General features: G+C 46.9%; 1 protein-coding gene across 6 annotated transcripts in view; it reads left to right on the top strand.

Moving 5' to 3' along the window:
* FRMD4A (FERM domain containing 4A) overlaps positions 1-26,868 on the top strand; it is a 666,577-nt gene that overhangs the window by 626,715 nt on the left and 12,994 nt on the right. For all 6 annotated transcript variants that reach the window (XM_061126256.1, XM_061126255.1, XM_061126254.1 and 3 more), the window contains exons 15-22: positions 6,656-6,789; positions 11,673-11,795; positions 14,834-15,062; positions 17,472-17,528; positions 19,443-19,680; positions 20,427-20,594; positions 22,388-23,247; positions 25,566-25,662. In XM_061126256.1, the coding sequence (XP_060982239.1) occupies positions 6,656-6,789; positions 11,673-11,795; positions 14,834-15,062; positions 17,472-17,528; positions 19,443-19,680; positions 20,427-20,594; positions 22,388-23,247; positions 25,566-25,662 (1,906 nt within the window). The remainder of the gene's footprint in view (positions 1-6,655; positions 6,790-11,672; positions 11,796-14,833; positions 15,063-17,471; positions 17,529-19,442; positions 19,681-20,426; positions 20,595-22,387; positions 23,248-25,565; positions 25,663-26,868) is intronic.

The raw sequence follows: 26,868 nt of genomic DNA, 5'->3' as shown, positions 1-26,868 counted from the left end.
CCTTCTTCTGATGACCTTGAGTTTCTTTCTTTGGTGCTGTTACTGGTGCACCCTTGTCACTGAGCACTCGGCCGCCTCCCCCCGTGGTTGCCATATTTGCTTGGTTGCACATAACAGCCCCATAGACTCAGATCCCATAAGCTCCAGAAATGAGCAGCTGTAAGAATTCAGCACACCTACCCAGATGGTGCATTTCCTTTTCGGAAACAGAGGCACTGGGAACCTCTTTTTCAAATGCGTTGTGACAAGACCCCAGTGCAGAGCTGCCTTAGCTAGAGAAGGGTAGAGTGGGGAGCCCAGGACCTGCTGAACTTCCTTGACCCCCATCCCACCCTCATCCACAGCTACCCTAAAAAACATAACTACAAACCCAGGGGGCTCAAGAAACAGAATTTGAAAAGTGTCCAGACCTCTTTCGCTTCTTCTAAAGATGAGCTTTGGATCCCCAGTGGTGGCACAAAGAGCTTCTTTTCCTTGGCAAATGGCCTCCTGGAACAGTGGCGAGAAAGTCATTTCAATCATATCTCTCTTTATGATTCTACCCAGTGTGTACCCATGTGAGTATGAGCGCTCATTCAAGTCTGCCCTAGATATAAGCTAAATGCTAAATGTGCGTGATATCATTAGTCTTTATTTTATAGACATCCTTTTATTTATTTATTTATTTACCACACCACATGGCATATGGAGGGAATATCCCCTGGAGAAGGAAATGGCAACACACTCCAGTATACTTGCCTGGGAAATCCCTTGGAAAGAGGAGCCTGGTGGGCTACAGTCCATAGGGTCGCAAAGAGTCAGACACGACTGAAGAGACTTAGCACACGTGGCATGTGGAATCTTAGCTCTCCAATCAGGGATCAAACTCAGGCCTCCTGCTGTGGGAGTGCAGAGTCTTAACCACTGGATCACCAGGGAAATCCTCTCATTAGTCTTTTCAGCAGATTGAGGAGGGCAGGTCACTTGCCCAAGGTCACTCATCTAGTGAGTGGTTTAGAATACATCCAGACCAGATCATTTTACCCTCTCCTCGCCATCCAGTTACCATGATAATAACACTGCATGTCTAGGCCAGCCAGCTCACTTACTTTGCTAAGATTTAACTTGGTGCCTGGCACCGTATTCCTACTGAAGCAACTTCAAAATTAAAGGTATGAAGCAGTGCCAGCCAAATGTTAGTGGTGCCCAATATGGAGACAGCTCTGTGGTGGAGACAGCTCCACCACTCTGTCTTATATGAGCTTGGTATTTAGGCTAATGATTAGGTTGTTGTTCAGTCGCTAAGTCATATCCGACTCTGCGACCCCATGGACTGCAGCACGCCAGGCTTCCCTGTCTTTCACTATCTCCCAGTTTACTCACACTCATATCCATTGAGTCAGTGATGCCATCCAACTATCTCATTCTCTGTCGCCCCCTTCTCCCGCCCTCAATCTTTCCCAGCATCAGGGTCTTTTCCAATGAGTCAGCTCTTTGCATCACATGGCCAAAGTATTGGAGCTTCAGCTTTAGCATCAGTCCTTCCAATGAATATTCAGGGTTGGTTTCCTTTAGGATTGACTTATTTGATTTCCTTGCTGTCCAAGGAACTCTCAAGAGTCTTCTCAAGCACCACAGTTCAAAGCATTAATTCTTTGACCCTCAGCTTTCTTTATGGTCCAACTCTCACATCCATACATGACTATGTGGAAAAACTATTTGACTATGTGGACCTTTGTCGGCAAAGTAATGTCTCTGCTTTTGAATACATGATCTAGGTTTGTCATAGCTTTTCTTCCAAGGAGCAAGTGTCTTTTAATTTTGTGGCTGCAGTTACTGTCCGTGGTGATTTTGGAGCCTAGGAAAATAAAATCTGCCACAGTTTCCACTTTTTCCTTGTCTATTTTCCATGAAGTGATGGTACCAGATGCCATGATCTTAGTTTTCTTAATATTGAGTTTTAAGGCAGCTTTTTCATTCTCCTCTTTCACCCTCATCAAGAGGCTCTTTAGTTTCTCTTTGCTTTCTGCCATTAGAGTGGTATCATCTGTATATTTGAGGTTGTTGATATTTCTCCCATCAATCTTGATTCCAGCCTGTGATTCATCCAGCCTTACATTTCACATGATGCACTCTGCATAAAAGTTAAATTAAGCAAGGTGACAATATAAAGCCTGGATGTACTTTCTTCCCAATTTTGAACCAATCCATTGTTCCATGTCCAGTTCTAACTGTTGCTTCTTGACCTGCATACAGCTTTCTCAGGGAGCAGATAAAGTGGTCTAGTATTCCTGTCTCCTGAAGGATTTTCCACAGTTTGTTGTGATCCACACAGTCAAAGGCTTTAGCATAGTCAATGAAGCAGAAGTAGATGTTTTTTCTGGAATTCTCTTGCTTTTTCTGTGATCCAACAAATGTTGGCTATTTGGTCACTGGTTCCTCTGCCTTTTCTAAATCCAGCTTGTACATCTGGAAGTTCTCAGTTCATGTACTGTTGAAGCCTTGCTTGAAGGATTTGAGCATTACCTTGCTAGCATGTGAAATGAATGCAATTGTATGGTAATCTGAACATCCTTTGGCATTGCCTTTCTTTGGGATTGGAATGAAAACTGACCTTTCCAGTCCTGTGGCCACTGCTGAGTTTTTCAAATTTGCTGGTATATTGAGTGCAGCACTTTACTAACAGCATAAACTTTTAGGATTTTAAATAGCTCAACTGAAATTCCATCACCTCCACTAGCTTTGTTGAAAGTAATGCTTCCTAAGGCCCACTTGACTTTATACTCCAGGATGTCTGACTCTAGATAGTGATGACACCATTGTGGTTATCTGGGTCATTAAGAGCTGTTTTGTATAGTTCTGTGTATTCTTGCCACCTCTTCGTAATATCTTCTGCTTCTGTTAGGTCCTCACCATTTTTGTCCTTTATTGTGCCTATTTTTCCACGAAATGTTCCCTTGGTATCTCTAATTTTCTTGAAGAGATCTCTAGTCTTTCCCATTCTGTTGTTTTCCTGTATTTCTTTGCATTGATCGCTGAGGAAGGCTTTCTTATCTCTTCTTGCTATTCTTGGAACTCTGCATTCAGTTGGGTAAATCTTTCCCTTTCTCCTTTGCCTTTCGCTTCTCTTCTTTTCTTAGCTGTATGTAAGCCCTCCTCAGACAACCACTTTGCCTTCTTACATTTCTTTTTCTTTGAGATGGTTTTGGTCATAGCTTCCTGTTCTTCAGACACTCCATCTACCAGATTTAATCCCTTGAACCTACTTGTCACTTCAACTGTATAGTCATAAGGGATTTGATTTAGATCATACCTGAATGGCCTAGTGGTTTTCCCTACTTTCTTCAATTTAAGCCTGAATTTTGCAATAAGGAGCTGATGATCTGAGCCACAGTCAGCTCCCAGTCTTGTTTTTGCTGACTGTGTAGAGCTTCTCTATCTTCAGCTGCAAAGAATATGATCAATCTAATTTCGGCATTGCCCATCTCGTGATGTCCATGTGTAGAGTCATCTCTTGTGTTGTTGGAAGAGGGTGTTTGCTATGACCAGTGTATGCTCTGGCAAAACTCCTTTAGGCTTTACCCTGCTTCACCTTGTACTCCAAGGACAAACTTGCCTGTTAACTCCAGGTATCTCTTGACTTCCTACTTTTGCATTCCAATCGCCTGTGATGAAAAGGACATCTCTTTGGGTGTTAGTTCTAGAAGGTCTTGTAACTCTTCATAGAATTATTCAACTTCAGCTTCTTTGGCATTAGTGGTTGGGGCATAGAGTTGGATTACTGTGATGTTGAATGGTTTGCCTTGGAAGCAAACCAAGATCATTCTGTCATTTTTGAGATGGCACCCAAGTACTGCATTCTCAACTCTTCTGTTGACTGTGAGGGCTATTGCATTTCTTCTAAGAGACTTTTGCCCACAGTAGCAGATATAATGGTCACCTGAATCAAATTTGCTGATTCTTGTCCATTTTAGTTCACTGATTTCTAAAATGCTGATGTTCACATTTTAGGAATTATTTAGGCTGATTATTATAAATAATAATAATTTAGGTAGTGCTAATGAGCTCAAAACCAAAGTTTAACTAGTCTCATAACTAGAGGTCAGATCATCCAGAAACACTGTGTTTTACCACCCAGAGTTTAATGTAGTGATTTTAGCCATCCTTTAAATATAATTCATTCTTAGCTTAGACTTCATAAATCATCATGTCCTATTGAGAGGTTAGGTAGAGGTGAGAGGGGAAACAATGAATGTTTCATTTGTGCTAGAAATCCTTTCATCTTCTTAGACCCAAGTTTCCCCAGGTCTGTTTTTTAAATCCAAAGTCTGACTTCCTTCCCGTATTATTTTATATTCTTATTAATTCTTTCAGTGATGAAATAGAGCTTAGCTCATTAAATTTTCCTGTGTCTTCACCTGTGGTAAGTGACTCTGGCTAAGAGAATGAAATTAAGATTCAAAATGGTTTTTTAATAGCTGTGTTATGTTAGATAGATGTAGACTGGATATAGTTCAGGACTAATAAGCTCGGGGTAATTGACTCATGGGGGTAGAAAACCTGAAGCATTTCAAAAAGGGGAGCCTGCAGTAGTGTCCAGCCAAGTGTGACATAAGCACACCATATGGATTTAGAATCTGAGAGATATGAGGTCATAGGCGCTTTGTGAGGGTCAAGTTTTCGTTTGCATTTACTGTTGAATTTGGAAACATGCAACTGAAGCATGACGAAATCCAGGAAAGAGCTTCAAAAATGATTAAAAGCTTGGAAGGTCGATTCTATAAAGAAACCACTTACAGGGACTTGATTTCTTTACCGAGATGAGATATTATAGCATCTCACAACTTAATTATAGCATCTAAGCATATGATTGACAACAGTATTTGTTTATTCAAGCTAATATGTATTAGCTAGTATGGAGACAAAAATGGTCTATTCCTGCAGTGACGGAGATTCTCTGTTTCAAATTAGAATGGAGTAGGGGGTAGGGGAAGCCTAAAATGGAGTCAAAGTGTACCTAAACATTGAAAATTTTTGAGGATTAGGGTTATAAGAACCTAGGTGCCTGATAATTGAGGGAACATCAGGACTCCTGCTGAGAGCCTAAAGAAGAAAGAAGAATCGTATATTTATGGGGATGATTGGAGCCTCGCAGGGTTTTTGATGTAAAAGCATAGAAGTTTTTTCTAGTGTTGATTCTGAGACACCTTCTTTAACCACTGGAAGTAACAGAACAGTTGACTCTTGAGAATTCCTTTTGGATTATTCTCAAATCTGTCATCCATTCACTGAATCATTCCAAAATGCTTCCTAAGGAAATATAGTTCCTACCCCTCCCTCCAACAAATCTGCTGGAATTTTTATTGGGATTACAGTGATGCACTGGTTTAATTCCTGAAGAATTGACATCATTACAACACCAAGCCTCCAATCCGTGACCAGAGTACTTCCCTATCTTGTTTGAGGTCTTGTGTTTTTCTCAGCAGAGTATTCTACTTTTCATTGTGGAGATCCCACCCACCTTTCACTAGATGAATCTCTAGGTATTCGATGTCGTTTGATGCTGTTGCAGATCTCATGACAGGGGCCCCTTGAAGGCACATCCATCCATTTCTAAGATTTCCGCTCTCTATGGCACAAGAAGCAAAGTAATAAGCAACTTTTCCTTTCCCAGGGAGTCAAGGTCCCTTGTCTAACCATCCAGGTAGAAAAGGTATAATAGCTTCACTGCAGGAAACCTATTTCAGAGTCCAAACATTGCAGCCCAGAAATGATTCTTCTGATCTAATGTTAATCTCTCCAGTTGGCATTTTGGCTTATTTTCCTTTTGTTTGGTTTACAGTTTACCTTACACAACGGTTTCCTATCTAGCAGGCTGCTATTTGAATCAGCAAGCAGATATTTCTGTGCTGCATGTAAAACTAGGAATAACTTTTATTAGGAGAGAATTTGCTCATGATTCAGTCTTGCATTCAAGAACTACATTAAAAATCTAATTTTATTTTTTAACTATATGTGCGTAGCTAAAAAGACCAAAAGAAAATGCTTATTGGTGGTTATCTCTGGGTGACTAGCTTATGGATTATTTTTATACCTGTCTACATTGTCAAATTTTTATGATAAACATGCATTATCTTTGTACTAAGAAAAAAATAAGCACTTTAAATTGAAAGAAATTAAAAATATGTATTAAAATGACTGGCTCAGGAATTCCCTGGCAGCCCAGTGGTTAGGACTCTGTGCTTTCATTATCAAGGGTGCAATCTCAATCCCTAGGGGAGGAACTAAGATCCCTTAAGCTGTGTGGCATGGCCAAAAACAAATTAAACAAAATGACTGGCTCAGTTTACTTCCCCTTCATGGTGCAAAATGTTTATTAAAATTTGCTAGTGAAATTAAAATGGATATGCGACATATATTAAGATAATCAAGGAAGAGAAACTTCTCTTTCAGGCATGTACATTTCCCTACCAGTCTTTCTGACCAGTTGCAAATTACCCAGAGTGCTGAGAAGTTGTTCCTCAAGCTTGGAGTCCCAAGCACCTGTTTTATTTCACACTCCCTGATTCCAGGGGTAAATCCCACATCCACAGCGTGGGCTTTGGTTCAGTTCCTTTGTGGTCCAGATGTGTATCCCTTCGTCGACTGGCCCAGTAACCCTGCTGTTAATTGACAGGTTCTCAGGAATCGGATAGCTCTCAGTCGGCCAAGAAAGACATGCTGGCGGCCTTGAAATCCAGGCAGGAAGCTCTGGAGGAAACACTGCGCCAGCGGCTGGAAGAGCTGAAGAAACTCTGCCTCCGAGAAGCAGTGAGTACCCCCGCTTCATCCTGTGCGCTCATCTGTGCTCGCGTATGTATAAAAGGCAAGGGTGGGTGTCACAGTGGGCTTAAGAGGGAAGCAGGACCTCTTTTGTTGATGACACCCAGCCCCTGGGATGAGCATCCCTCATCTTGGACCACAGTGAAACACTCTGACAGCAGTGAAAGCACGTCTTGGCAGAATTCCCAGTGAGAACCTCCGCCCAGGGGCCAAATGACAAGTAGTAATAACAGTCATGATAACAACAGTAAACAACATTCGCATGGTACCTCATAGTTTATAAAGCATTTTCTCATATGACAGGACCACATTGGATGGAATGGTTTGCCATCTTCCTAAGACTTTGGCCCTGAGTTTATCATTGTTATGGCTTTTGTTTCTCTTGAGTATATTTCAGATTTATTTTTGTTGAGATCATAGTGAGAGGCACCTTTGGGGATCAACAAGGAGGTCAGGGTTTCATCTGATATATAACCCTCTTTAAAACTCATGATCTGGTGTGTGTCTTTTAGTGTTTATTTTTTGGTAGATGATGCTTTTTTTTTTCTTTAGCTTTTTATATTTTGTTTGTTTTTTTTTACAGTAGGTCTTTGGTTATTTGTTTTAAATATATCAGTGTCTACATGTCAATCCCAAACTCCCAATCTATACCTCCCCCCGGTAGTCATAAATTCATTCTCTAAGTCTGTGAATCTGTTTCTGCTTTGTAAATAAGTTCATTTGTATCAAATTTTTTTTGTATTTCACATATAAGTGATGTCATATGATATTTATCTTTCTCTGACTTACTTCACTTTGAATGAAAATCTCCAGGTCCATCCATGTTGCTGCAAATGGCATCATTTCCTTCTTTTTGATGACTGAGTAATATTCCACCGTGTCTATATACCACATCTTCTTTATCCATTCATCTTTCAATGAACATTTCTGTTGCCTTCACATCTTGGCTACTACAGACAGTACTGCAGTGAACATTAGGGTGCACGTATACTTTCAAAAAAAGTTTTTCTGGTTTCAGAAAAGTTTTTTTCCAGATATATGCCCAGGAGTTGGATTGCTTCTAGACATGTATCTGGATCATATGGTAGCTCTATTTTTATTTTTTTGAGGAACCTCCATACTGTTTTCCACAGTGGCTGCGCCAATTTACATTCCCACCAACAGTGTAGAAGGGTTCCCTTTTCTCCACACCCTCTCCAGCACTGATTAATTGTAGACTTTTTGATGACAGCCATTGAGACTGGTGTGAGGTGATACCTGACTGTAGTTACGATTTGTATTTCTCTAATAATTAGTGATGTTGAGCATCTTTTCATGTGCTTTTTGGCCATCTGTATGTTTTCTTTGTAGAAATGTCTGTTTAGGTCTTTGGCCTATTTTTTGATTGGGTTGTTTACTTTTTGGATATTGAATTGCATGAGCTGTTTGTAAATGAAATCTTAGCCTAATTATCTAAAAAATATTCTAATTTTATGCAAAACAATGCTTCCTCAGGTATATATATATAATATATATACACATATATATTATATATATATATATATATACACACACACACACATACACACACACACTAATCTCACCTCTCATTGAGATTTAGGGGCTGTAGCAGATCACTATTTATATTTATTTGTGTGTCTTTTTCCACCACCTTCTGCTTATATCACAGTTCTTTGTTATGTTTGAAGGCTTGATTTCTTTTAATGCAGTTCACATTACTGTGAGCGTGCTTGCACACGGATACATGGGGTGGGAACCCGTGGGGGAGAGATAGTCCTGCATGTAACAGTACAAGGAGCTTTGTTGGTCAACAGCTCCCAAAGGGAAGTAGAAAGGTGTTCCCAAACTAAGCTGAAGAGTGCTACTCCCCTCCCCCAAATCATAATGCCTTACTCCGGGAAGAATGAAAGCAGGGGCCACAGAAGGAGATCACGTTACAGTTCAACTTGGCTTAATTATGCTCTGGATTGATTTAAACCGGAGCCGGCTCAAAGCAGACCCACATTAGCGCAAATCCTTTGCAAATCTTGGGAAAAGCAGTTGGCCCGGCTGGGGGATGTGTTCTGCGATACTGTTAATATCAGCAAGCTTTTTATAAAGAATGCGTTGGAAAGACTGAGACAACATGGGTGTGGGTATCTGCAGTTGTTAATTTGTCAAGCCTTATTTTGCTTTTAGTAAAGGCAGCATTCTTAAACCCAGCTGGGAACCAGCACTAGAAAACTGGTGAAACATGTCTGGACAAGGTTAGCATGTCTGTTAAAGGTCTACAGGTCTCTCTTAAATATAAAAGCAAAATAAGGAAAACAAAGCTCTTACTTTTTGTAATGTGGACACCAGAAAATAGAGCTTGAGCGGCAGAAATGACTTCACAGGAAGCCGGTCACAGTCTCCTACCTCCTCTGAACTCAGGGGACAGGAGAACCTGTCTCCTGACAGTCCTGCTCTTTCTGTGTCCCCCACACACCATGCCCCCAACTCAGGGTATCGAGAAGCTTTTTGTCATCTGGGGCGTGGGGCAGCCCAAATGAGATGCAGTGGGAGTGTTTGGCAGAATATAACTGACATAAGAATAGAAGGGGAACCGGGTCTATTGCAGAGAAGGCGATGGCAACCCACTCCAGTGTTCTTGCCTGGAGAATCCCAGGGACGGGGGAGCCTGGTGGGCTGCTGTCTCTGCGGTCGCACAGAGCCGGACACAGCTGAAGCGACTTAGCAGCAGCAGCAGCGGCGGCTCCATTGAGCCTCTCACCAGAGTGTGTTAAACTCCCCTTTCGCCAGCAGCTCTGGTTACACGTGAAATCAGATTAAATATGGAGAATCAAGGCCTGGACTCAAATACCTTCAAGCAGATGGTGGAAAATCAGTAGCTTTATTTTTTTAAAAAGATATTTTGTTTTAAAACCACAGACTTTTTTTGTCTTCTTTGAAGTTTTATTTCATTATTCTCAGAAGGCTTGGTACTCTTGCTGGGACAATACAGATTCTCAATTTGCAGTAACTATCAATACAGCTTTTCAATATTTCCTCTTCCATTGTAGTAGCTTACAATGGAAGAGGAAATTTAGAGACAGCCTTTAAACTTTTCATAGATTTAAAAAAAATTTTTGTTTTTTTGTTGGACTGGAATTGATCTGCAATTTTGTGTTAGAAAATGACAGACTCTTTAGAGTTTTAAATCATTTTTTTACATTTTAACAACTTTTCCCTCCTTTTTTAAGTCACAAAGCCAAAAAGAAAGTCCTAACAGCATAAAACCCTCTATCTGTCATGTTATTTATAGGCAGACTTTCAGGGCAGTAGATAAAAATGTTGCCGAGTAAACACATAACTACTTGGGAGACATTTGAACCACGTTTGAAAAAAGAAGAGAGAAAAAAAAAAAACAGGGAAGAAAACTGCCAAGCATTTTGTACTCAAAGAGTTGGCCATTGTGCTCTGAAATGCTTACACCGGGGAATAAAAAGGCCAGGAGGTCGTTTCCTGATGGCCTGAACCCAGGAGGAGAGGCCTGGGATCGCAGGGAGTGCGATCACACACACACACAACTCATCATGTACAGACACACACCCCAGTGTGCACACACAGGGGTGGCACAGAGAAGCCAGATCACTCCTGTTAGAAGGTCAGTCTGCCCCTGGAAACTAATGATCAGGGCTCACCTGCCCATAGGAGGCTGCCTGGCATAGAAGTTTCTGTGTGAGTGACGGATGTTTCCAAGAAGAGCCTGCACTGGGTCTTTATGTAGCATCCATGTTGGTTTGAGACTAGAGACCAGGGCTCGGCTCTGCCTGGAAGGGCCACGTGTGCCTTTGAGGCAGGCAGTGGGTTTCCCAGGCTTTTCTGGTCCCTGGAAGTGACTCCTTGCAGTAGACACCTGGGCTCCGCCATGTGGATTAGCTGCTGACTCAAGTATAATCTTTATTCAGCCCAAAGGTAACCACTCATAGAGAGCCTAATCCTAACCGTGAATCATCCTACAGACCTCTCTTCGCCTTTTCCTGGGACCACTGTCCCCATGGTGGTCTGTCTGCTTAATTCACTGTCCTTCTACTCACAACAGTTAGATTTCCAGAGCCCCAAAGGCACATACACCAGATTTTTTTTTAATAGCTTTGTCAGTAGTATGGATTATATTTTAGTTTCAAGTGAAACTCATATCTGTACACATTTAATGTCTTTTGAGCTCAGCCTGTTCCTTGAGCATCCAGCCAGAGTGGAATAATTATTACTCATATTCAGGTTTTAAATAATGTAATAATGCCCTTTTCTGGGATTTACCCAATAGATACCAATCTTCCTAAGAAAGCTCATTTGAAAGACTCATTTTGAACTTTGATACTTGAGAGGGAACAGTTGATGCAGTGAAAAGAACCAGAGTTTAGAGCCAGAAAGACCAGAGATCTCGTGTTGCCACTGGTCTTACTGCCTGGGCAGTCTCACTGGGCACACAGTAGACACGCTGGACATGTGTATGAAATTAACAAGTGAATGAAATTCGGGTTTTTATGATGGAAACCAACAGTGACTTAACTTACCTGATAGGAAGTTACTTTGGGAAAAACTTTTCCAAGTGCTTCTGTTCTGTAAAAGAAGGACTGCTCTCATGCATTTGTAGAAATGAAATTGCACTGTAGGACCTCCTGTTAACCTTAATATTGTGTAAGGTTATGGTTTCAAATCTATGTATTGGATCTGTGCTTTGAAGAGCGTGCATGTGTGTGTACACATGTATGTGCGTGCGTGCATGCATATGTGTCTGTGTGTGTGCATGTGTGTGTCCAGTGTGTGTGCGTGTGTGTGTCCATGTCCTAGAAGCCAATCATGGACGCTCTGCTGATCCCTCCTCCCATGATGTCACACCTCTACAGGAGCTGACGGGCAAACTGCCTGTAGAGTATCCCCTGGATCCAGGAGAGGAGCCACCCATTGTTCGAAGAAGAATCGGGACGGCCTTCAAGCTGGATGAGCAGAAAATCTTGCCCAAAGGAGAGGTGCGTGTTTCTTCTCTCTGTGGCTGGATTCTCTGACACCCGCCTTACTGGCCCATTTGTGAGGATGCCAGGGTTTACTCTAATGATGTTTCATTCTACCCAACACCGCACCCTCTTTTCCTCCTGAGTAGTCCTCCTTGTAATCTTTTCTTAAGTTATCTATTTGGTCAGTATTCAGTGCCCAATGGTAGGATTGGTTACCTGTGTTAATCTGAAAGCATTTTGATTTCTGCAGAGGCTGTGTGTCTGACTCAATAGGCCTGTCACAGGCAGCAAAGTTAACGGGAGGCTATTCCATAAAAGTCATGTGTACTTCTCCCAGCTCTTTGTCACTGAGAGCCGAATGTGCTGTGTGATCTATGAGAGAAAACAATCAAAAAGGAAGAATGCTGAGGCCATGTCAGCAGGTGCAGGAGTGCTGTTGGCTGAGGAAAGACCGTCGGGTCTGCCCTTATTGCGGTTCAGTCACTAAGTTGTGTCTGACTCTTTGTGACCCCATGGACTGCAGCATGCCAGGCTTCCCTGTCCTTCATCGTCTCCCAGAGCTTGATCAAACTCATGCCCATTGAGTCAGTAATGCCATCCAACCATCTCATCCTCTGTCACCAGCTTTTCCTCCTGCCCTCAATCTTTCCCAGCATCAGAGTGTTTTTCAGTGAGCCTTGGGCACCCAGTTGGTTAATGAGTTATCCAGTCTCAGAGCAAGAGAAATTCAAGGCCAGGCACACCTCAGGCCCCAGGGGCATGTCCAGGAAATGGCTTTCCAAATTTATTCCAAATATAGTTACTCATTACAACACTATTGAACAGAGGGTTCCAAAGGGCAGGAATCAGAGCCAGTGGAGAAGGGAATTCTGTACGTGCTCAGTGTTTTTAAAAAGAGAACCTAATGTTGTCACATAACACGTGCAGTGGTTGAATTTAGGGGGAAACACACATGCCCTGGAGACAACTGAGGGGGGTGACCAGCCTCCTGAAATCTGTAATAGCAGCCCCCCATCCCCAGGCACTGGGGAGAACTGGTGGATGCACCAGAACCCGTCATCCAAACCCGGAGGCAGTTTTCCTCTTCTGTAGAACGAAGGTCATAACCCTCATCTCTCCAGACTGTCCCTGGGATTAAGTGAGCAAGTGGACGGAAAATATTTAACTCAGTATTGACAACTGCTAGATGCTTGGTAACCATGAGGGGTATAGCAGGAGGGGTGCTGGGCTGTGGGTGGGCCTGGGACTTTATCAGAGTCAGAGCTGAGGTGCAGGCCGGTGCAATTTAGAGAACCGCCTGGTGGAGTATTTTTCAAACCTGGCTGTCATCAGAATTGCCTGGAGACTTCCACTCCTCTTGTACTGGTAGGACACCTGCACTGAACTTTCCAGGGGAGACCCCACTGGAGTGAGCACCCCACCCTACCCACGCGCTGTTGTTCTTCCCACGTTCCCATCACGCCTTCTCACAGTGCCTCTGTCACACTTCCCTGTAAAAGATGCTCGGCTCCCTAAGAATCCCTGTCTCCTGCAGATGTCATCAGCAGATGCGCCTTTCTCCTGGGAATGCCCTTAACCTCCCTGTTCACACGCAGGCAGCCATCTGTACAGATGAGCCGCCAGCCTTGTCCTTGGCTCGGTTTAAGTAGCAAGAGTGTGTCCCGGGCTCCCACAAAATCGCGGTCAGGGTCTTGGGCCAGGGCTGTTCTGCCTGCCCGGGAGCAGCTGCAAGCTGAGGTCACTCTGACAGACCGGGCTGTGTCCTTGGTGACTTTTTTGTCTGGAGGGTCTGGGCAAGAGTCCACCTGGTTATGGTTACTCTTCTCCAGGGATGAAGAAATGCATTAGGCGTTTGAAGGACCCAGGGACTTTTATTAGCCGCTTACTCGTTCCTTTCAGTCTCCCCCTGGGCCTGTCCCTTCAGGGCTCCACAGGAAGTGAAGTCCAGCTCAGAGTTTTTTGCCTGATGGAGGCACCCTGCCGGGCACACGGTGCCCACAGGCGAGGATGGAGTATTCAGCCATTGACTAGGAAGTGTTGGCTCCAGCGAGCTCGGTGCTCTGTTCTTTCGTGGTTAGATCTGTTCCTTTCAGCCTTTAGCCAGGCTGTGTATCCTCCGGAGCTACAACGCGGGCTTGGGCTCCCCTGGTCTTAATGGTCTGGGCGGTGTTTGCAGAAGGCACCAGCTGAGCTGCAGAGAAGCCAGCAATTAATCTGAGGGCCCCCTTCATCCTCTGGGCCCAAGAGGCACCTTCTGGAGGCCACAGTTGCATTTCTCCTGGGTTCATAACCCTATTTGAGGGAAAATTCATCCCCCTGCTCCTTTCAGCCAAAGTCAGGAGTAGAGGAGGAAGGGAGGGAGGCACATGGGAAAGGAAGGGTGCCCAGGATGATCCAAGGAGCAGGGACCCGGCTCCATCACTCACCAGCCAGACTCACTGAGGGTCTCTGGTCATTCAGCAGAAGTTGTGTGCAGAGCAGGTGTGTGTAGACAGCAGCGTTCACAGAAAAACATCTGAAGGAGGCATGATTAAGTAGGGATGAGGCCCAGCATGAAGGGCTCAAAATAGGAGAGACAGAGGGCATGTGCTGTGGCTGGGGGCGGGGGTGGGATGTCCCTGTGAGTCCCCTGCTAGCAGACCCACAGAAGAGCACAGAGAGACCATGCCCCTGATGGAAAGAGGATGCCAACCCAGTGGGCCCTGGATCACCTCCAAGCTGGGTCTTCCAGAACGTCACTGGAGACCTTGGAAATGAACCCTAGTGGCCCCCAGGCCTGAAAACTCCTTGCTTCTCAGTGACGGTGCCAGTCTCAGGGCTGATGTTGTCCCCAGGATGGATCAGGGGCCTAGAGTCTCAAAAGTGGGCGTGTCCAGGTCCCTGGTTGCCAGGGACTGGAGGAGCAGGCGCTGAGGGGCCAGGCCCAGCTGGAGTGGGCCCTGCGGCCTCTGGCTCCCTAGTGCACATGTCTCGCACGGCGGGGCGGGGTTGGGAGGATGGGCCTCACCTGTTCTGCATCTGCCTAAGTGCAGCCTCGGCTACCCCTCCTACAGGAAGCCGAGTTGGAGCGCCTGGAGCGGGAGTTTGCCATTCAGTCCCAGATTACAGAGGCTGCCCGCCGCCTGGCCAGTGACCCCAATGTCAGCAAAAAACTGAAGAAGCAGAGGAAAACCTCTTATCTGAACGCACTGAAGAAGCTGCAGGAGATTGAAAGTGCCATCAACGAGAACCGCGTCAAATCTGGAAAGAAACCCACCCAGAGGGCCTCGCTGATCATCGACGGTCAGTGCTAAGACCACTCCCCACTGTGGGTGTCCCTTCCCCCACTGGCCTCAGGGGGTGGGGGTCCCTGTCCGGAGCATGGACCCAAAGCGCAGACCCCTGAGTAACCTAGCAAGCTGCTGAACTACCCCTGTGCCTTAATGTTTCCATCCATAAAATGAAGCTAGAAAGACCTGGTACCAATGAGAGCAATAAGATGCACTCAGAACCAGAGATAAAAGGGATTATACAAATCAAAGGAGCATTATTACTCTTCATGGCCTCTTGGGAATGCACTCCTCTCAGTCTCCTGGGAGCCGAGTCCTGAGCCAGCCTAGGCTCCCACATCCTCAGGGACCTGGTCAGCCTACGCACGTCTGGAAGGAAAGGTGGGAGGCTGGGCTACCCCGAGGCCAGCACCCCCGCAGCCCTCTTTTGTCTCCATAGGCTTCTGTCCCACTGCCGAAGCTGGAGAGATCTGGGGCTCCCCACTCTGATGGTCTAGAGCCCAAAACCCTGGTCCAGGAGGGGTTAGGAGCTGGGGAGACTATATTTGGTGAACACTAGAAGGAAAGAACCCAGAATTCATCACCAACCCTCAATTCTCTCCCAACTATCATGATACTTTTTTTCTTTTTTTAAGTCAGCAAACACTTTCTTTTAAGGGAAGTATAGTTGTGTTGTGTAACACTGCATTCCTTTCAGGTGTATAGCAAAGTGATCCACAAAAGACTAGATATATACAGCTGTTCTCTTTCAGATTCTTATCCATTACAGGTTATTACAGGGTAATTAAATATAGTTCCCTGAATATAGTAGGTCCTTCCTTATCAATTTCTTTAAGATATATTATCAAGTATCCTTTCATAGTTTATACATATTTATCATACGTTAGCTCCAGGAAGACAGAAAGTAGAAGAGAGGTTTGGAGGAGTTGGGGAAGATGGACAGGGGACAGAGCTTTAGTTTGGGGAAGATGACAGAAGTTCTGGGGCTGGATGGTGGTGACGGCTGCACCACAGTGTGGATGTTCTTAAATTCACTGAACTGTACAGCTAAAATGGTAAACTTTCCATTATGTGTGTTTTACCACCGCTATGTGTATATATTGCTGTAACTTAAAACTGTGGGCATCCTGGGGAGGGGATAATAGATTGCCGACTCCAAGATGCTAGTCAAGGCTATGTCTCCTAGCAGTTCATAGTTCATCAAGCAATACAAATAAAGAGAATTCTTAGTTCAAAGAGAGAAAGATCATAAAACAATTCTCTCACTGTAGGAAATTTGAAATTACTATCCTTCTGCCTCTTGCCCTATTGTCCTTGGCCAAGATGTTATCATTTTCCCTAAAAGAGCTGCAGTCAGCCTGCCTTTCTCTGTCTTCTCTGCCTTTTGGGACTTCCTTCTGCACCCTTGAAGGGACCTGGGGGTTCCCCAACTCTGCAGAAACATCAGCTAGGCTGACAGAGTCTGGGAGGGACAGCTGAGGGACAGAAGTCTTGCTGGTCGACCACAGAAGAGCATGGTTCCCCCGCCTGCTCAGTGAGGGCCATTCTGTGAGGACAGCCAACAGAGTCCGTCTGTAACTCACTCTCTGACCAGCTGGTGAATGGTCCCATCCAAGCTGTTAGCCATGTATTTTACCTGCTTAAGAATATACCTTCTCCATTTTGCTGCCTCCTTGAAATAATGTTTCATCATAAGAGCCCACTTGAATTAAAGTAATTCCAGTTTCTTCTTCCATGCCTTAGCCTGGTTTGTTATTTAAGAGATAAAAGGCTAAGCTTGGGATCTAAAGACCTGGGATCTTTTGCTAACTTAGCCAGGAGAGCAGCACAGTCCTGGACAAGCCATCCCTCCCTAGATATCCCTCAGTTTCCCTAGCTGCTAAAGGAAGGGGATTATCTTTCTGTCTCCCTCTGGGTGTGTTCTCATGGTTAATTGAATGGTGTCTCTGAAAATAAGCTTTGGAGAGAGAAGTTGTACTTAGAAGCTTGTTTTGTCTGCTAATGACTTAAGTTTCTTGAGAAGTCATTTACTGTCATATGAGCCAAACCAAGCTCCTCACCCTAGTTTCGCGTGTGTAGAATAAATAGCAGGTCACTTCCTTGGGTTGAGTTGGAACGCGCCCTGAGATGGGCCGGGGCAATGATGTGGCCAGGCGGCCTTTATGCTGGATATTAAGCTGCTCAGTATTGCTGTCGCCAGTGAAACAAAGAACGGGCACATTGCAGTGTCAGGGATGGGGGGTGAGTCATGACCTACCACAGAGACTGTCAAAAGAAATGCCTAACAGCATTTTGATTGTGTTTCATGGGTTCTTTCTGATTAGAAAGAAATGGGATGGTGGGAAACTCAACGACATTCACAGATAGAGCTTTGTCTCAGGGGTGTGTTCAACTCATACATTTATGCTTTTTGTCTTCCCAGATGGAAATATTGCCAGTGAAGACAGTTCCCTGTCAGATGCCCTTGTTCTTGAAGATGGTATGTTGTCTGTTTCCTGCTTGAGAACTCAGAGCATAGATTATTACTGGGATTAAACTGAATGTAGTCTGGGACAGCCTGGGATTAAGCTATATGTAGTCTGGAACAGCCCAGTGGAAACCCAGGAGCCAGATCAAGATGACGCCGGGTTCCCTGTGATTCTTTCACTTCTCAGTGGTCACCTATTTGGCTGAGAGTGGGTGGGTGCTACAGAAACACACGCCTATTGGAATTTCATTATGTCTTGGGGCCTGGAGGTAAGATTTAAGGTGATGGTGAGTGGTTTGAGTTGTTTGGTCATGTCCAACTCTTTGTGACTCCATGCACTGCAGCACGCCAGGCTTCCCTGTCTTTACTGTCTCCTGGAGTTTGCTCAAACTCATGTCCATTGAGTTGGTGATGTTATCCAAGTGAGTGGATGGTGTTTGACTTTTTTATTTGCCAAAACCACATTTTTACCTGAACAGATGATTTAAACACCATGTATAGTTTCCTTTTGAGTATAATTTCTGGAGGAAAGAAGTGGACATTGGTTTGGGTCATAAAGATTGAAACCATCTAGGAGAGCCTTCAGGCAGCCAGAAGAAAGCAAGTCTCTGTACCTTCCTGAGAAATGGTGAAAGGGAAAGAAGGATGTCCCTTTAGACTCCTGGTCACCTAGAAAACTGTCTTCTTATTGCTCATTGACCTCCAAAAACACAGTGATTCTCAGGATATTTTCTTGGGAAATTCTTACAAAACTAGAAGTGATTGCACACCTACCACCCCCCAACCCCAGCCCACCATCACCACCACACATCAGAGAAGGAATTCCAAACACAGAACCATATTAGAGAATGTTACCATGAATTTAAGCCCGACCTGGAGAGGTCAGGGCATTAATGACATGGAAATACTGGATTGGCCAAAAAGGTCATCCAGGTTTTTCTGTAAGATCTTTTTGACTTTTCTTTTTTTTTTAAATCTTTTTTGGCCAATCCATCATATTAAGTGGCAGTTATTTATTTTTTTTTTTTTGCCCTTTAGGAAAACTTCAGGTGGTAAGGGGTGATTCAGAGAGAAAACATGAAAGATCTTGCTCCCAGTCATAATGATAACTATAATATTCATTGTCGTTGATGTGAGATGAGGCTGGCAGCATATTTACGCAGTTGTCTTGGCCCTGCTATTTGCAATCAGATCGTCATATTTTGGAGAACAAAATGGCAACCCACTCCAGTACTCTTGCCTGGAAAATCCCATGGACAGAGGAGCCTGGTAGGCTACAGTCCATGGGATCTCTAAGAGTCCGCATGACTGAGCAACTTCACTTTCACGTTTCACTTTCATGCATTGGAGAAGGAAATGGCAACCCACTCCATTGTTCTTGCCTGCTAAGTCCCAGGGAGGGGGGAGCCTGGTGGGCTGCCATCTGTGGGGTCGCACAGAGTCCGACACAACTGAAGCGACTTAGCAGCAGCAGCATACTTTTATTCATTACATGGGTGGGAGGAAATGCTGGAACTGCAGGGGAGTGGGGGCCATGTTTTGAATAGCAGAGATCCAGCACTGGTTTTGACCTCTGTGGACTCCAGTCTCTGCTGGGGAGGAAAGCGGAACATTTGAAGGAGATTCCTCTGTAAGGAGAACCTGGAGTAGGACTAGATTGTCCTTAGCATTGCGTGTGATCGGTTTCTTCCCCACATGCCAGACCTTGGACCTACCAAGGGGCATAAATGCATCACTTGGGCCCCCCACTCCCATCGCAGGTCGCTCCTTCCAGGGGCTCTTTCCTCACTGATTTGAGGGGTAAAACAGTGAAACCACCCACTGACCTCCGATGGCGGAGGTGAAATTAGGGTGGGCGGAGCCTGCCGGGGTAGGTGGGGAGGATGACCCTCGCTAACTTACACTCTTTTTTCCGTCTTGGTGCAGAAGACTCTCAGGTCACCAGCACACTGTCCCCCTTACAGTCCCCTCACAAGGGGCTCCCTCCTCGGCCACCGTCGCACAACCGGCCGCCTCCTCCCCAGTCCCTGGAGGGACTCAGGCAGATGCACTATCACCGCAACGACTATGACAAGTCGCCCATAAAGCCCAAAATGTGGAGCGAGTCCTCGCTGGATGAGCCTTACGAGAAGGTCAAGAAACGTTCCTCGCACAGTCACTCCAGGTGAGCTGGGCCGGGAAGGCCACACGAGGTCACTGTCCACACAGGCAGAATCCAAGCGTTAAGTAGCATCTGTGAGTCACAGGTACCCCCGCTGCGCCTCCCCTGGGCTGCCTTCCAGCAGGGCTGCGCCACAGCGCCCTCTGCTGCCGACTCGCTGGAGGTGCAGGTTTGTCATTCGCAGGGAAATTGGGGTTTTTGGCTCGCAACCCACGTTTGCAGCAGCTTGCTTGAATGTCCTTAAATTCCATGGGAATTAATTAGGAAATAATAGGCAGAAGTATTCTGAAATGGCAAATTAGAGTCCACTCATAAGAATCCCAAAATGGCTGAGAACCCTAAACCATCATCCAACAGAATTCCAGAGCCAAATAGCTGTAATCTTAGCTGTGTATTACCAGTTCATTATTCAGCTGATATGGAGAGGGGGGGTTTTTGTCTGCCTCTGTTTTTCTCATTTCCCTTCATTATGCCCTGTAAAACTCCCAGTGGGTACCCAGACAGCTAAATATTTGTCTTACGGAAAACAGAAACTGTGGTTGAGGGCCGGGGCTTCACAGAACAGGGGCTTCATCTCACGCTGCCATAAGGCATGAAGGGTAAGGGATACGGACACCCATCCACTTCTGGGGGAGTCCTGGGCAGACTTCCCTGACCCCGAGAGGGATGTCCTGAGGCCACAGTCAGCGACCTCAGTGAAGGGGCAGCCCTAGCAGGCAGTGACCGGCGTGGCCTCCTCTGGTTTGCAGCAACCACAAGCGCTTCCCCAGCACGGGGAGCTGTGCCGAAGCAGGAGGGGGGAGCAGCTCCCTGCAGACCAGCCCCATCCGCAGCCTCCCGCACTGGAACTCGCAGTGCAGCATGCCATCCACACCCGACCTCCGCGTCCGGAGTCCCCACTACGTGCATTCCACGAGGTGAGTCTCCCCATCTCCCTCCATGGGCCAGACCCCCACCTTTGTAAAAATTTGGCCCCACACTGGCCCAGGTAACTGGTGAACTAGAGTCAGGACTGAACCGATGAGGTAGGCTCTTTTGTAAGTGAAGCAGAATTAAAACTGAGCAGGCAGCAGGAGGCCCCCAGGAGCCAAGAGACACATTATATCCCACTGTCTGCATCAGTGGGGCACCAGGAGCTGGCCAGGAATCCCTCAGACACTGTGGGTATGGAAGGAGCTTTCCCAGTAAGAGCGGAGGCGGGAACTTGAGCCGGATTAGCAGGGATCAGAACAGCCTTGCCCAGAGGAGGGTCCCCATGTATCTTTCTACTGAAGCCTAAGTTTATCCTGGACTTCCTTGAATGCCCCCAGGGGGTAAATTCATTAAACAGCAAAAGGAAAAGTGAGGTTTCAGTGAATTCCACCTTCCTTTCCTAAAAAGAGGCAAAACCAAAGCCATCAGTCAATTTTCTCTGACACTTAAATCCATAGGGACTATAGTTTAAAGGACAGATAGTGTGATCTGCTGTAAGCGGTGAACCATTTATACAGGATAACACTGAGCTCTCCAGGCAAGAGTCTCTCATCCATCCATCCATTCATTCATTTACTCACTCATACAACAGATACTTATCAAGTGCATCTATGTACCAAATACCATTCTTGGGCACAGCGCAGTGGACAAAAAAGACTACACCTTGCTTCCATCAGACTGATGTTTTAGTAGGAAGAGAGTTCACAGTAAAGAAATGTCAGTGGTGATTAGTATTGAGAATAATGAATGGGCAAGAAGCTAGACAGTGAAGGGAGAGACCATCATTTAAATGAAACCAACAGAGAAGCCTTCTCTAATAAGATAACATTTGAGCAGAGACCTGGATGGGATGGGTGGTGAGCTCTAAGGATATTCAGGGAACAGGAAGGTCAAAGTGCCAAATTCAGGCTTGCACTTGGCATATTCCCATGAGCTTGGGTGGAAGTAGGGGGTGGGACCAGAGAGGAAACTGAGGCCTGAGTCAAAGAGGGCCACATGATTGGGATTTCGCAGTCTACCCTGAGTGACAGTCACCCCTGGGACTCACCTCTTCGTGTACTTGGTCAGCCCAGCCATGGTGAATTTCTATGGAGTCCTTACACTCTGCCCCCGTGGCCATATTGATGGATATTTATTGTGTGACTCCAATAAGTGGAATGGATTATAAACAAAGTAGTGGAGGGGCAAGTGTTTATTCGCATCTGTCATTTTTAAGTGTTCGACATGCCACCAGTCTTCCTTTTTACACAAGTGTTCACAGGGAAATAGAAATCTATTTACATGGGTTTCATAATAGTACTGGGTGGAACGGTATGATTGCTTCTGCAAGGCCTTTTTTGTTTTGTTTTGTTTTTTGACCTACTAAAATAGCATTTCACCGACTTAACATAATGCTAAAATGGGGATAATCTTGGTTCACTGTGTCTATAGCATCTCTTTTCATCTTTAAAAAAAGGGAGGGGGGCCTGGCTATTGGCGTGCTTTTTTCAGAAGTAACACGTGGGCGCTGTCTCTGACCCCACCGCCCATTCAAAATCAAACATCAGAGCGGAGGCCTGGGGATCAGCCGTCCCCTTCTCGCCCTGTCTTCACCTGGGAGGGTTGGGAAGCACTGGCTCTTGGACTCAGTTTCCGAAGTCTGATGCACGTTTCCGAAGGCCCCGGGCCGCGATCGCAGAGCTGCCAGACCCTTCCCCTGGGCGCCCCCAGACCCACCTCGCCGGTCCTCTCCCCGCAGGTCGGTGGACCTCAGCCCCACGCGGCTGCACAGCCTGGCCCTGCACTTTCGGCACCGGAGCTCCAGCTTGGAGTCCCAGGGCAAGCTCCTGGGCTCAGAGAACGACACGGGGAGCCCCGACTTCTACACGCCACGGACTCGTAGCAGCAACGGCTCGGACCCCATGGACGACTGTTCGTCGTGCACCAGCCACTCGAGCTCGGAGCACTACTACCCGGCGCAGATGAACGCCAACTACTCCACGCTGGCCGAGGACTCGCCGTCCAAGGCGCGCGCGCGCCAGCGCCAGCGCCAGCGGGCGGCAGGCGCCCTGGGCGCGGCGAACTCGGGGAGCATGCCCAACCTGGCAGCGCGCGGCGGCGGCCACGGCGTCTACCTGCACAGCCAGAGCCAGCCGAGCTCGCAGTACCGCATCAAGGAGTACCCGCTGTACGTGGAGGGCGGCGCCACGCCGGTGGTGGTGCGCAGCCTGGAGAGCGACCAGGAAGGCCACTACAGCGTCAAGGCGCAGTTCAAGACCTCCAACTCCTACACCGCCGGCGGCCTCTTCCGGGAGAGCTGGCGCGGCGGCGACGAGGGCGACGCGGGCCGCCTGACGCCCTCGCGCTCGCAGATCCTGCGGACTCCATCCCTGGGCCGCGAGGGCGCCCCCGACAAGGGCGCGGGCCGCGCCGCTGTCTCGGACGAGCTGCGCCAGTGGTACCAGCGCTCGAGCGCCTCGCACAAGGAGCACAGCCGCCTGTCGCACACCAGCTCCACCTCCTCGGACAGCGGCTCCCAGTACAGCACCTCCTCCCAGAGCACCTTCGTGGCGCACAGCAGGGTCACCCGGATGCCCCAGATGTGCAAGGCCACGTCAGGTGAGGAGGGACCAGGGACTGGGAGGGCGCGCGACCGGGTGGGCGCGTGCGTGATCATCGGTCAGGATGTGGACCGGTGGAGAGTGCAGGTTTTAGAGCCGGCAGTAAGGAGAGATGGTTAATTCTAGAAACCTAGCTGTGCGATGTGCAAGACCTTCGTCCCCCTCCTTTCCCATCCCTTCCATTCTGCCCTTGGTTTTGCCGAAGGATGAAGACCTGGGACGGGGTAGGGCGGTGCGTCTGACACCCTAGCCCACCCCCAGCGGGCTGCGCAGTCTCCCATTTCAGCTTCCTAAGTTCTGGTGCCATTCACCCCTCCAGCCACTTCTTGTAAGGACAGAGATGCAGGAAGTGGTGAAGTCCGTGTTTCCAGGTTTATCCAGTCAAAGGTGTGCCTTTGCCCTGGTGAACGGGTTTGGCGGTAGAGAGTGGAGGGCACCCTTGCAGAGGAGAGCTCCCTCCAGGCGATGCTTGGTCCTGAGGCCCTGAGATTTGGCAGACTGGCTGCAGAAAGAAGTGGCAGTTCTGCCTGAGTTCCCCAGTGACTTCAGGGAACTCCTGACTGCACCTCAGCATCCCTTTCCAGTGATGTTATGATTTGACCAGAGTAATTTTTGTCAAGTGCTTCTGAGGTCCTGGAGTTACACCTTCACAGTTTCATCATCAGATGAAAGGTTACCTTGTATTCTTGTACTTGGGCATTAAGCAGTACTGAATCCAGTGAAAAAATGGAAGAAAGCAGCCTCCCCCTTCAGTTACATTCCCTTCCCCTCTCCAGCTCCAAGAAAGAAGAATGGTAATAACCAGGATGTGTCCTGCCTTGGCCACATCCCTGAGGGCTTCTCAGCACCTGCGCTCATGAGGCTTGTGTAGGTTATGTTTCCACAAAGAGGGGGGAGATTGTAGCGATAAGAGCACCTTTCTAGTTGGTGGACGGGTGCTACCCATTCACGAATCGCCTGATAGCGCCAATCTGACAAAGAGAGCAACTGCATTCCCCTGGCTGTAGGAAAGAAAATGGGGGAGGACTTTGAGACATAATAAAAATGATTCTCAAAGTATAACATGAGCAGCAAAGGGAAGGAAGTCCAAGTCAGGATTTGACTTGGGGCTAGAAATTAGGATAAGTAAGGGCAAAAACCCAGGGAAAGGGGAGTGATCTTAAGGAAGGAAAATGAGGGGTCCCTCTTTGGGGGACTGAAGGAGATGCTTGGGGCTTAGGGAGGGCAGGGCAAAGAGGAAGGCCCGGCCAGCTCCCGGCTACACCAGGCCACAGGGCTCCTACGTCCTCTCCCCAGTGCCCCGCTGACTCATGTATTAAGGTTCATCGGCTGAATGACAAGTTTCAGGGACAGGAATAAATATGGTTCAAGTCCATGGTGAGAGACCATGGACTCCAACATCCTAAAAGCTTCTTCAGATGCGTCTGTCATCTGTCAAATCAGCCCAGCCCAAATGTCACTCAGGTGACATTTGCCATCAATTTCCTAGGAGGATTTTGAGAGTAACTGCATGAATAAGTTCTGCATAGTGTTTAAATAGCATGTTTCCCTGTGACCCTATTAGGAGAAGCCTTGGTTGGACAGGGCAGGAGTGTTTATATTCTGTCAGAATTGTAGTGCTTATCTAGATTTGCTTTACCTGAACATATTCGGTAAATCTTTTCAAACATATTTTAAAGTAAAAATTCTAGGAAGCTGTATCTGACCTTTCCCAATGAAAAAGATTGCATTCCCAAGGAGGCAGAGGGATGCATTTAAGTAGGATTTGCTTCCTAGTGAGTTTTCCCAACTAAAAAAATCCTGTTCCCATCAATAAGTTCCTAGTAGTCAGACTTGGATGAGCTCTGAAAAGTCCTGCCTCATTTGACGTGTCCTAAACATGGTAAATGACAAGCCTGAAACAGCAGAGACCACAAGCTCCAAGAACCTTTCTGGAGGTTCTCTATTCTATGTAATGAAGAACAGTTTTAACCTTGGGGCCACATCTGGAAACTCCCTGGGGCATATCTCACTGGTGTCCAGAAAAATCAGTCATGCCTGCACTAGGTCAGCCCGGGTCCCCCTCTGAGGACTGTGGGGACTGTCACCATCCTTGTAGCCACTTCCCAGTGGCAAAGCAGGGAACCTGGAATCCCAGGCGAGCTCGACCCAGCATGCTAGAATGGCTCAGGAGAGAAAACGTAATTGGCCAAATGTGGGGAGAGGAGCAGATGTTTTCCAATCAGGACCCTGCGATGGGTCCTGGGAGCACCTCTGGAAGGAAGCTCCTCCACTCCCCTGGGTCTGACCCGTCTTTTCTGCACCACCCACACGCAGCTGCCTTACCTCAAAGCCAGAGAAGCTCAACACCGTCGAGTGAAATCGGAGCGACGCCCCCCAGCAGCCCCCACCACATCCTAAGCTGGCAGACCGGGTGAGTTCCCTTGGCAGACCTCTGATTCTCCCTCCCAGGTTCTTGAACCCTCCTCAGCCTTCTCTGTGGGTTAGAGGATAGCAGGTATAAGATCCTAGTAACATGGAGAAGGAAATGGCAAACCACTCCAGCATTCTTGCCTGAAGAATCCCATGGACAGAGGAGCCTGGTGGGCTACTGTCCTTGGGGTCGCAAAGAGTCAGACATGACTGAGCGACTGAGCACTCAGGAAAAAAAAAAAAAGATCCTACCAACAGAGGGTGTGTCTGCAGAACGATGTCCTGGGAATGATGGACGGCACTGGGAAGTTCCCTCCTCTCCAGAGAGGCCACAGGCCCTGCTGGTCACCCCCACCCCTCTCAGCTCGGTCTCTTTATTCAGCTGATTCTCTCTACTCTCTTTCAAAGTTGGTGATAATCCCAAAAATGTGGAGGTGAGTGCACTTCTTTGACCAGATGTCTGTGCTTGGCAGACGTTTTTCAGTTTCTGCACATTTATCTCTAGTGATTTTAAGCCAGGCTTTGCCTTAGTATTTGACAGTAGAACTAAGATTGAGTGCTTGCTGTGTACTCAAAGATCAGGAGCTTCTTCTAACCTGTATCAGCTTATGTAATCCTTACTGCAACGTTGCAGGACTTCCCTCCAGACTTTTTTCTTTTCTATAGATGAGGCTCAGAGAACGTCAGTGCCTTGCCATCTTACACAGTTGGATGACCCTGGAATTTCAGCCCTGCACTGTTACCCCAAACCAAAGCCTTGTCTTTTTCCACTAAGCCAGTGGTTCTTAAAATGCAGTACCCAGACCAGCAGCATAAGCATCACCTGGGGTATTGTTAGAAATGCACAAACATCGCGGGTCCATCGGTGACCCACTGAGTCAGAACCTAAGTCGAGGGTGGAGGGCGCTGGCAGTCAATGTGGTGACAAGCCCTCCAGGGGATTGTGATGCACTCAAGTTTGATGTCACTGAACCACCCCACGCTGCCTCTTACTCCTCTTGAATTAACAGAGCCTGCAGTCCCAGCTGCCAGTGTCCTCTGTCCACTCCCCCTGCTTGGTTTGTCTGTGGGGCAGCAGCTACCCACTCTGTCCTTATGACACTTCCTTACGTGCCATCTGCACCCCAGCTCTAGCTCCTCTGGTTAGGCAGCTGCTGCAAGGCTTCGGGCCCAAGAGTTTCAAGAGGACAGATCCATAAGAGTGACC

This window comes from Dama dama, chromosome 23 (genome assembly GCF_033118175.1).
Source record: "Dama dama isolate Ldn47 chromosome 23, ASM3311817v1, whole genome shotgun sequence".
Lineage (NCBI taxonomy): Eukaryota > Metazoa > Chordata > Mammalia > Artiodactyla > Cervidae > Dama > Dama dama.
The sequence above is the reverse complement of the archived record's forward strand: the minus strand, read 5'-3'. Positions and strand labels throughout refer to the sequence as shown.